This window comes from Pelmatolapia mariae, linkage group LG2, assembly GCF_036321145.2.
Source record: "Pelmatolapia mariae isolate MD_Pm_ZW linkage group LG2, Pm_UMD_F_2, whole genome shotgun sequence".
Lineage (NCBI taxonomy): Eukaryota > Metazoa > Chordata > Actinopteri > Cichliformes > Cichlidae > Pelmatolapia > Pelmatolapia mariae.
Genome location: NC_086228.1, coordinates 701,123 through 711,884, shown reverse-complemented (window position 1 = coordinate 711,884; position 10,762 = coordinate 701,123). Strand labels below are relative to the sequence as shown.

The 10,762-nt window shown below is 49.8% G+C and overlaps 1 protein-coding gene across 1 annotated transcript; it reads right to left on the bottom strand.

Moving 5' to 3' along the window:
- Positions 1–144: 144 nt before the first annotated feature.
- Positions 145–4,287, bottom strand: kazald3 (Kazal-type serine peptidase inhibitor domain 3). Its single transcript, XM_063483793.1, has 4 exons — positions 3,614–4,287; positions 2,395–2,555; positions 2,171–2,318; positions 145–2,073 (listed from the first exon to the last, which is right to left on the bottom strand). The coding sequence occupies exons 1-4, from the start codon at positions 4,020–4,022 to the stop codon at positions 1,994–1,996; spliced, it is 798 nt and encodes a 265-aa protein (XP_063339863.1). The 5' UTR covers positions 4,023–4,287; the 3' UTR covers positions 145–1,993.
- Positions 4,288–10,762: the final 6,475 nt, after the last annotated feature.

The following is a 10,762-nucleotide window of genomic DNA, read 5'->3' as shown; positions in this document are numbered from 1 at the left end:
AAATTCAGCTAACAGCAAGAAAAAGTAAGTAAACTGCATAAAGAGCAAAAATGCAGTTTGTGTTTTTAATTATTGTTTAATTTTTTATTTATTGTAAATATTGTGCATAATAAAAATAAATGTAATTAATAAAAAGTGAAATGGGGTTTTTTATAACTTTTGTGTATTTTACTTTATTTTACAACAGTTTTGGATTACATTGGTGATCAATGTGCATCACCCCTAAAATAAAACAAAATAGAATCTGTGCCTGGGCTGCGTATATTTGCATGTAGCAGTGAGAAGAAATGCAATAAATGAAGTAGAGTGTTCTTTCTTCAGCTGTGTTTCGTGGCCTCTGATTGGCTGGTCTGGAAGTCTGGTAGTTATTTGCAGCTTGTGGTGAATCTGCTGGAATTTCCTGGAGACGAGCCGCAGTGTGTCGCAGACAGGAAGCACTTCCTGAGATGATCTCTCAGAGATTTATGGCAGGAATAAAAGCGTCTGTGAGTGTGAACGGTAATCACTGCCAACTGTTTCTGACAGAGAGCAGCAGTCGTTATATTTCATCTTTCTGCTGTGTCACGTTGGGCTCAGCTGCTGTAACGTCTCACAGTAATCATCCCAGCGCTGATGGATGTGCAACTGAGGTGCTTCTGATCCTGGACAAATGCAAGACTCCTGGAGGTCGTGCCTCCCTGTCGTCATTATTTTGATATGAGTGACATGATGATGCCAATAAGCAAAGCAGCTGATGTCTTTATAGCAGCACACACACACAGAGTTGTTTTCATATCTTAGTGGGGACATCTAAGTGACATAATGCCTTCCCTAGCTGCTTACTCTAACCATAACCTAACTGTAACCCTGACACTAAAACCACGTTTCAAAAACAAAGTACTGAGCTTTTTAAACGTGATGTGTTGGGCTCGGGCTGCAGGACCTCCTGAAACAGGCCGGACTGAACCAGATTTAGATTCTTGGAAGTCAGAGCTCCTCTGAGACAGCAGCTGGAATGAAATCCTCTCCATGCATCCGTCTGACATTTGCAGGAAACTGAAGCAACATGTGGTGAAACTATCAGCCAAAAGCAAAGCCAGGCCGAGCTCCAGCCGCTCTGAAGCCTCCACGTTCCATTCAGGCTCCTCAGCACTGTTAGCCTTCAGCACTGAAACATGAAGCACCAAAGCCTGCAGTTCCTCTAGCATCCAGCAGAGGCAGTAGTGAGTCAGTCCACACAGACTCCCATGTTAAAGCAGAAGAAATACAGCTGTTTGGTCTCTATAGATCATTTCTCACTTCATAACACGTGTACAGGGAGAGGATGTTTTCAGTTTGCATTATTAGGGGCGTGGCCTCTTTGACTGATGGTGGCGACACAGGTGGCTGTAGCTGCTAGCTGTCTGCTAGGCTTCATCTGAACATCTCCCCCGTGTTTGTGCTGTTGGAGCCTTTTTGATGACATCATCTGACCAACAATATGTCTGCTGCGAGGTTATTGGACTAACAGACTGAGCTAGACTTTAGGTGAGAGAAATTCAAGGATTCTGATTGGATGTTACTGAGCCCTGATTAACAGGTATCTGCTTCTAACCAAGCTAGCTAGCAGGAGTTGATAACTCCCTCTCTTGCCCAAATAAATTCATTTGAGGTTGCAAGAACCCAAAATGGTACTATCCCAAACTGAAATGCCCCTTTTTAGAGTTAACTGGGCAAGCACTGCCCGCCCTGCTTCCCAGACATGCACTGGAAGGAGGAACAACTGTCCATAACCTCAGTGCTATAAGTGAAAATGTGAAGGTCTGTTAGAGGCCAGAGGTCAGTTTGTAAACCTTTATTCATAATTTTAAAAAAAAGTTCCACACAACAGATCTGACAGGAGACGCGGGCTCGAACGCCCAGCACGCCAAGTGTCCGTGTCACTGCCCCGTGTGATGTCAGAGTAATGTTCGCATACACAGAGAAGAAGAAAAATCAGAGACGTGTCTGTACAGAGGAGGTGACATCACGAAGCTCAGTAGATGTCCTGGTCATAGTCTGCGATGTCCATCGGCTGCTTCCTGTCACTGTTAGCCAGGTAGGACGACAGCTCCTCTGACAGAGCCACAGACAGGTGGAGACAGAGACACGTCAGTGAGACAGACCCGAGTCTTTTAGTTTCTGTTTCTCCCGTTTCAAACGCCTGTCTCACCTGCTCCCAGTACTCCCAGTACAGCCGAGGCCGAGGCCGTCCCCAGGTTGTTACGAGCTGTGCAGCGATAGGTCCCAGAGTCCCCCGTCTCCGCCCCCTCAATCTGCAGCCAGCTGGAGAGCTCGAACTTCAGAGGACCGCCCCGAGACTGCGAGACAGAGAATCAGACAGGTACTGAAATCTGTCGCAGAGGGGCGGGGCTGCAGGCTCAGGCGCACGTGTACCTGGACGGAGATGTGCGGGTCGTCTCCGGGCAGGACGACGTCTCGTCCCTCCTTCGTCCACTCGATCAACGCCATCGGAAACGCAAACACTTCACAGAGAAAGATGAGACTGCTGCCCGTCCCGTTCACCTGACTGTGAGGAGGCACCTTAATGACCGGCACTGCCACAGGTGAGGGAGAGGTTAGGCTGGGCGGAGCAGAAATCTCAGACTCAAGTGTGTGTGTGTGTGTGTGTGTGTGTGTAAGTCATTAAATGTGAGGAGCGATCAGCTGACTGATAACCTCAGAGAGCTCACATACAGAGATGAGGTGACCTCTGACCTGCAGTTTTACTCTGTGCTGATTTCAGGTGTGTGTGCTCGTGTTTTTGGGCCCTCTGGGGTCCCGTAGGCGCTCAGTGTGAGGCGACCGTTTCCTGGATGAAACGTGAGTTCGCCCCTTTGCTTGATATCTGACGTCTGCTCTTCGTTTCCATTTTTAACTGAAGCCGTGCACGCCTGACCTCTGAACTCTAATGCAGATAAAATGGCGCTCAACTTGTGGAGCTCAACGCATCAAAACAGCTAAACCAGCTCGGCCTGGGCTCCTCCTCTTTACTCCGAGGGCTAAACCACAGAGACGGGTGAACTGAGGAACTCATCATCATCATCAATAGAGCAAGCGCACTCATAGAAATATTTTAGGACCATGATCAATGAAAACTGAACTTCAATGAGAATTGCAAATCAGCCTGCAGAAAGGGTCACGGCGCATTTACTGCCTCAGGAAACCTGCTCATGTCCACACTGACCGAACTATTTGAACTTTGTTGCGTGGTTCGGTCACACCTCTGTCACAGAGCAAACTCACTGGTGGTCTGACAGGTGAGTCACAGCCCTGTTTACCTCCCTGGACTCTAAACAGGTACAGACGATGCTTTATCACTTCTTAATAACGGCTCCATCCTCTACGGGGTGAATTTCAGCTTCTTCCCTCGGAATATGTGTGTGTCCGGTTTAAATAGGTGTGTGTGTTTTGTGAAGGGAAGCCAAACGATGTCATTTCTCTATAAAGCAAATTTACCTGCAGGTAAAAGTAAAGGAATCATCACCATCATCATCACATGTGAGCTCTCCCAACATATTTACCTTTAAAAATATGAATGAATGAGGTGAGCAGTGGAACAGCAGGTGGTTACCTGCCCTGTGGCTCCCACCTGTCCTGCCTCAGGTGTTCCTACCTGTCCTGCAGGGGCCCCTCCCCGCGGTGTGGAGCTTGGGTGTGGAGAAGACGGCCTCCCTCAGCTGACACATGTTCATGTATGTTCTCCCGTCAGAGCCGCACACCGGCTCCTGCTCCTCACACACGCACTCCTCCTCCTCTTCATCCTCTCCTCCTCCTCCCGCCTGACACCGCAGTCCGCTCCCACACAGCCCGTAGAACACGCTCCGGTTCCCGGGGTCGCAGGGCTGGCCTTCTAGGTTCCCGCACTCCAGGCAGCAGCCGCAGGAGTCCGGCACCAGCCCGGCCCGGCAGCCGCCGGGCAGCGAGCACCGGTCCGGCTGGCACGGCCCGCAGAGCCCCGGCGGCGCTCTGCACGGGCGGAGGCTCAGCCAGAGACAGAGCAGCACCAGAGTCCGCATCTTCATCCGCCGGTACAGACACCACAGATCCGCCCGCCTGCCCGGGCTCACACCGGCATCCCCCGCGTCAGACACCGACAGCCTCCGGTCAGAATCTCGGTAGAGTCCCGGTAGAGTGTCGTTCAGCGTCCCGGGCTGCTGACGGGCTTTCTGTCTGTGGCAGGTTTGAACAGCTGAGCTGCTCGCGCTGCTTCACTGCACACACGCGCCAGACGCCGCTGTCACGTGTGTCACAATAGACACAGGTTCCGGTTTGACCTTTCAAAGTAAAACGTCGTTACAGAGAGAACAGCAGCTCAGACTCTTCATTTTCAGGCCACTAAATTTGGGATTTGGCACCAAGAAAAATCTATTTAACACTAGATTTACTAACCCTGCGCAAATATGTGTAAATTCCTGAACCCAACACGGACTAGAATTACTGACTTTTTTATTTTCTGGTGTAAGTCCCGAGGTGTTATCCACCCCTGCTGAGATTTTCACAGGTCGTCAGCTCGATTTTCCTCCTGCTTTTGTTGTGCAAACCACCCATTGCACATTTACATTTGTTCACTCAGAGTAGCTCAGATCCAAGGCAGGCCAACCCTCTGTGTTACAACCTTCAGAAATGCCTGCCATATCTATACAAAATATCCCACACGTTGACTGACCTGCAAATATGAAAGACACACATTCACAATATATGGAAGCAAAAGTCTGTTTAATTTATAAAAAGAATTGTGTGAAAACAGAATGCATAGTTGCTAATACAATGACATGAGTGACATGTGTGATCTCGTCAGCTTTGCATGTTCTCTCCTCTGCCTGTTCATGTAAAAATAGCAAAAATTAAAAATAAATAAATAAATAAATTCTGTCCCACAGTTCAGTTCTTTTGCTGAACTGTGTGGGTAGAGGAGGACATTGGAATACTCAGTGCAGCAGCAAATCGCTGGTGCTTCACTGCGCAAGCTGGACCCACAGAGTCTGCTAAGGTTTGTCACTGCCATATTACATATGATATTTATATAAACCCATTTAGAGTGAGTTTCATGTAAATTTACCATTCTCTATTTGTTTATCTTCTGACAGCGTAAGATTACAAGTGTGCTCCAAAGCTTCCTTTGCCTGTTCGACGTGGGAATGCTGCAGACCATCAGAGAGTGTACGGTCCATCAAGCCCGCCGAACAGAGCCGGACTGGAATTTGTCAGTTCATGAACTGATGGCATTCATTTCAATCCTGTTTGTAAGAGCAATCATGTGTCCCGTTGGTGCCATTGTGGCTTGCTGGTCAGAAAGATTTCTGGTGCCAGTAAACAATGCCCCGAGATAGATTCATTTAAATTATGCAACACCTTCGATTTGATGACAACGACACGCGGGCAGAACGGGTGAAAACAGACAAATTTGCGGCGATCTCCGACATCTGGACACGCTTCAACGAGAACTGTGCTAAGAGTTTCACTCCAGGGGAACACATGACCATAGATGAACAGCTGTTCCCTACCAAGGTTCGTTGTCCATTCACACAGTATATTGCAACCAAGCCAGACAAATTTGGGATCAAGTTCTGGACAGCCACGGATTTGGACACCAAATATGTCTCCAATGCATCTCCTTACTTGGGAAAGGACCCCAGTCGTCAGAAGGGAGAGAGGCTGGCAGAGAACGTGGTCATGAAACTGATGGAGCCGTTTTTGGATGATGGGACAAATGTCACAACGGACAATTTCTTCACTTCACTGTCGCACAGACTGCTGCAGCGCAAAACAACATTACTGCGCACGGTGAATAAAGTCCGACATGAAGTTCCTCAACTTGCAAAAGACACTGCACAGCGAGAGGTACTCTCCACTTCAGTGCTTAGAAGTGGCGGTGTCTCGTGCAAGACAGCTGCAACAGGAATCGCAGCAGGTTTACCTGTGCAACATGTCAGAAACTCGCCTGTGCCAAATGCAGGGATGATGCCTTGGATCTGAGCTACTCTGAGTAAACAAATGCAAATGTTGCACACACACACACACACACATACACACACACACACACACACACACACACAAACGCTGCAAATCTGTCTTTGGCTACGGTTGTGGCCGTTTTTGTTGAATGTTTATAAAATGCAATTTGTATTCATGTTTGTTTTTTCCTTTGCAGTTGTAAGAATATACTGACCTAGTTTTGTGAACGTAGCCGTGACAGCTACGTTCACACTAGCCCGGCTAGATTTGAAAACGGCGTTTTTGTCTGAAAACGCTCCGCGTCCACACTAGCGTTTTCAGTTGTTTTCACAGAGTTGTGCGTCCACATTGAAACAGCCGAAAACGCTTATGTTCCAGTCCTGCGCATGCGTGAAAGCGAGTGAGAATTAAAGAATTTGAAGAAAAGCTATCTGGAGCATGAACAGACTGATATTAACCTTTAACAGGGCTGTCAAACAAAACAACTGCTGTGTAATGCCCTCCGCTATCTTTGTTTAATTGGTCACATGACTGCATCACATGACTAAAATGCGTCATTGTTTTAGAAAGTGCGTTTTTGAGTGTCCACACTGTGACGGGGCAGCTCCGAAAATCTCAGCGGGGTGCTAGGAGGTGTTAGGTTCAGGGAATTTACGCAAATTTGCACAGGGTTAGTAAATCTAGTAGTAGGGACTTGCACCAGAAAAAAAACCAGTTAATAATTCTAGTGTTAAACTAAACTCCAGCACTCTGAGCTCAGAGCAGGGATCTGAGGCTCCACCCACTCATGCCCACTCATCACCACCCTGCAGTTCCTCTGATGTCCAGCAGAGGCAGCAGTGAGTGAGTTCCATGTTAAAACTTTACAGCAGAAATAAACATGTTTACAGCCGGATACACAAACTGTTGGGTCTCTAAGATAATTTTAAAGCTTGTATTATTAGGGGGCGTGGCCTCTTTGACTGACAGGTGGATGGTGACACAGGTGGCTGTAGCTGCTAGCTTCACCTAAGCTGGACCTCTGGACCGTGTTTATGCTTCTGGAGCATCTTTACTGACATCATGTGACCAATAACATGGCTGCTGTGAGGACACTGTCTGAGGAGGCGATACCAAAGTTTTAATCAGTCTGTGTGATGCTCCCGTACAGAAAGGGTCACCTTTGGATTCACCTGAGATTCTGAGCTTCACAAACCTGAGGTTTCTGTACAGGTAAAAAGCTGCCTTTGGTCTGATCACAATTTGAATGCACGTGTAACTGAAAAATCTCCGAAATGAAATGACAACAAAATGAAAACTTCATACCTGACCTGCACTTCCTCACAGCTGGTAAGGTTCAGTCTGCAAGAATGAACACGTTCCAACTTTTATTCTGAAAGTCCAGTATTCTGACTTCCTGTCTCAGTGTCTGACCTGACAGTCTCTGAGCAGCTGAGCAGCCAGCCGGCTTCCCCCACAAACAGCAAAAACAAAGGCAGCTGTTAAACTCATCCTGAGGCTGAAGCTGGGCTTTACAGAGTGGAGGCTCCCAGGGTCCTCCAGGAGGTTCAGGAGAACCTGCTGGAGCCTCAGAGGTCGCAGTGGGGGTGAATGTGATTCAGGTGTCATTCAGCAGCAGTTCCTGAGTAAACGTGTTGGTTTGTCTCCTCAGCAGCACCCAAGCGACTCAGAAAATAAAGCAGCGGCGGTGGTGGAGGTTTTGGGCGTGGCGCCCTGCTGGCAGACAGGAATAGAACCGTAATGGAGGGTTTAAACTGACGTGTCTGCAGGCTTTTTTTACACTCTCGTGCTCTCGCACTGTGTGTGTGTGTGAGTGTGTGTGTGTGTGTGTGAGCCTGGTCTTTACCTGAGCAGGTGTGCGTGTTACAGCCTGAGGACGAGGCAGAGGTGTGTTTCACCTGCCGGACGTGATCAGTCCTGAAAACCAGCACGGAGGAGTTTTGACTTCTCTTCATGCAGCAGCTGCTAAAGCAAGCTTTTTAGCTCCTCCCTCATTCAGAGCAACTTTATTCTGATTGGCTGCCCATCCTGAACAGGAACTTTGAATCCCCCTTCTATGCAGTGCACAGTGATCTGACGACCTCATCATTACTAACGTGTTTAACATGAACGCCCGCCACAGAAACAGGAAGTAAGCGCTGGCTTCAGATGCACATCAGTAAAAACACCGCTCATTAATGGGAGAAGTATTTGGATCGCCCCCCGGTGGCTGTTACACCATTCATCATGTTCCATGGTGTAAAGGCCACGCCCCTTCATATGAACAGAAAAAGCGGTTTGCGAGATTCAGAGAAGGAACCTTTGACGTCAGCACGTTTAAGATTTTTAATTTTGATTGTTACATTTTTATTAAAACTGAAAACCGTCCCGAGCCGTCGTCATCATCACCATCATTAACACAGTGCTGACTTGGCACAGCAGGACTGGACCAGACCGGTCAGAGGTCACGAGCCCATCTCCCCCATATCCCCCTCCTCCTCCCCCGGGGGGGAGCAGAGGCGTGAGATGAACACACAGTGGTAGTTCCACAGCAGCAGCAGCACCATCAGCAGCAGGCCGCAGAGCAGCAGGGCCACCAGCAGGGGGAGACGGCGCGATGCTGACGGAGGGCAGGGGTCGCCGCAGCTGACGGGGAGAGGGAGAGGAGGAGGAGGAGGGGAGGAGCAGCGATGGAGCCACAAACAGAGACGTTTGAGTCCCGATGGGTCAGACTGAGATGAGCTGAGAGGTGACGGCATGGTCCTGGAGAGGTCAGAGGTCAGGTGGAGCTCAGCTGAGAATCAGAAACAGAAACATCGGTAAAAACCAGAAGCTCCGTAACACTCCAACCTGAGGGTGGGGCCCACTGAAGGTCACACAGTAGATCTGAGGGGGGCGGGACAGGAAGCAGGTTACTCTGGTCACATTTTAAAAAGTAAAAGCGTGCAGAGAGCATCAGACTCGGGCTCAGGTGCGCCCCTGACACTCTGACCTCTCTGACTCGCTATCATGGCCGACAGTTTGACTCAAACACGAGCTCTTTAAATGTCAGCACACGTCTCAGCAGAGGAAGGCTCGGAGCTGCTGAGGTGTGACGAGCCCAGCGATACCTGCAGATGTTTGCAGATGTTTGTGAACGAAATTAAAGCGAACTGAGTGACACTGAACTTCTCACCGGCTGCTCGGAGAAACCAGCAGCCTCAGCAGGAAGTGCTGGACTGGGTCGCATCACGCACGGTCTCGCTCTGACCGTGTTCACATGTGAGGTTTGGATCCGAGTTTACGTTCCCGTTGAAGAAGAGCCTGAAGTGACGGGAAAACAGGAAGGAGCCTTCAGGAACTCCACAAGAAAAACATCAAAATCCCTCAAAGAGGAAAATCTGGAAGCTCCACGGAGCAGCGAGGGGGAGGAGGAATTCAGCCTCCTCGTCTTCCTCACTCCTCCGCTTCATTACCGGCTCCAGAAATAACACAGGGTTACCATGGCAACAGCCGAAGGGCTTCAGGGTTACTGTGACGACCACCGAGAGGAGAAGCACGGGAAATACACAGACCCTCCACCCCACGCTGCGTCTGTCGCTTTTACTCCACATAACATTAAAACAGAACGCTCTGAAGCCCGGTCCCCGTCTGAGGCCCAAGGCCTGGTCCCTAACCAGTCCCTGTCTGAGGCCTGGTCTGAGGCCTGGTCCCTAACCAGTCCCTGTCTGAGGCCTGGTCTGAGGCCTGGTCCCTAACCAGTCCCTGTCTGAGGCCTGGTCTGAGGCCTGGTCCCTAACCAGTCCCTGTCTGAGGCCTGGTCTGAGGCCCGGTCTCCTCTGAGTTTTCATGCACGGAGCTGCTGGTTTTTCCTGCACATACGAGGTTTCCAGCTGACTGAGCAGGCAGAGAAAGGCTCTGTAAACAGCTGTGAGTGAGCGTTCAGCTCAGAAACACTCACCTGTCTGCTCCTTTCCTTCTGCGTCTGCGGCGAAGACCAAACACCTGCAGCCTCTTCCTCTGTGTAACTGTGTAACACGGCCGGCTCAGCCAATCACAGCGACCGGTCGGAGGTGGTCAGCTGAGTTTCAGTGCACTGACCGGCGGCATCACGCCGTGACCTTCAGACTGAGAGTCAACAATAAGGCTGCGCACACTGAAAACAGCTGCAGAGCCTCAAGCTGCAGCCACACACAGAAACTGCCCCAGGAAATACCCTCCAACGCCCCCCCACCCACGATGAAGAACACAGCTGCTGCCTTTCACTGCCCTCGAATCCCCTGTACGCTTCTTCATTACGACACAAACGTTGACCTGCAAGACTACAGTACCCACAATCCTCTGTGGCTCCAGCCTGTTGGTGCTTTGAGCTTTACTCTGTCCTGCAGTTCCAATGAAAGCTGTGCAGTGATGCAGACTCACCACTCACCTGTACCCCCCCCCCCCCCCCCCCCAAATACTTTTGAAACTATACCAGTAAATAACAGATGACCCCAATACCAACAAACCCTCTCCTCAGCAGCCAATCACAGCAAAACTTTAGAGTACCGCCTCAAAAACAACCCCATATCAAACCACAAAGCCCCTCCTAACACTCCCGACTATAACTGTCACGCTCCCCACCAATCACTCCCAACCGCTGCAATACAACCAAACTTTGAGCTTTGATTGGAGGGTTTAGCTGTCGTTGAGCGTGAACACTCAGACGTGTTTACACGAAGGTAAGACTCGGTGAGGACCGCACGCTGCAGCCGAAGCTGCTCCGCTGGCCTGAGATCAGCTGACGAGCTTCCTGGGTTGTTTTGGCTCGGCCCCCAGAGAGCACGTCCCGCTCGCGTCCTCGGGAAAC

Bases quoted from the DNA above. Each gene is read 5' to 3' on its own strand.
- kazald3 (XM_063483793.1), bottom strand. From the start codon at position 4,022: ATGAAGATGCGGACTCTGGTGCTGCTCTGTCTCTGGCTGAGCCTCCGC. The intron at 2,319-2,394 runs GTACACGTGCGC...TCTGTCTCGCAG, and splicing joins ACCCGCACATCTCCGTCCAG to TCTCGGGGCGGTCCTCTGAA. The intron at 2,074-2,170 runs GTGAGACAGGCG...TGGCTCTGTCAG, and splicing joins ACTGGGAGTACTGGGAGCAG to AGGAGCTGTCGTCCTACCTG.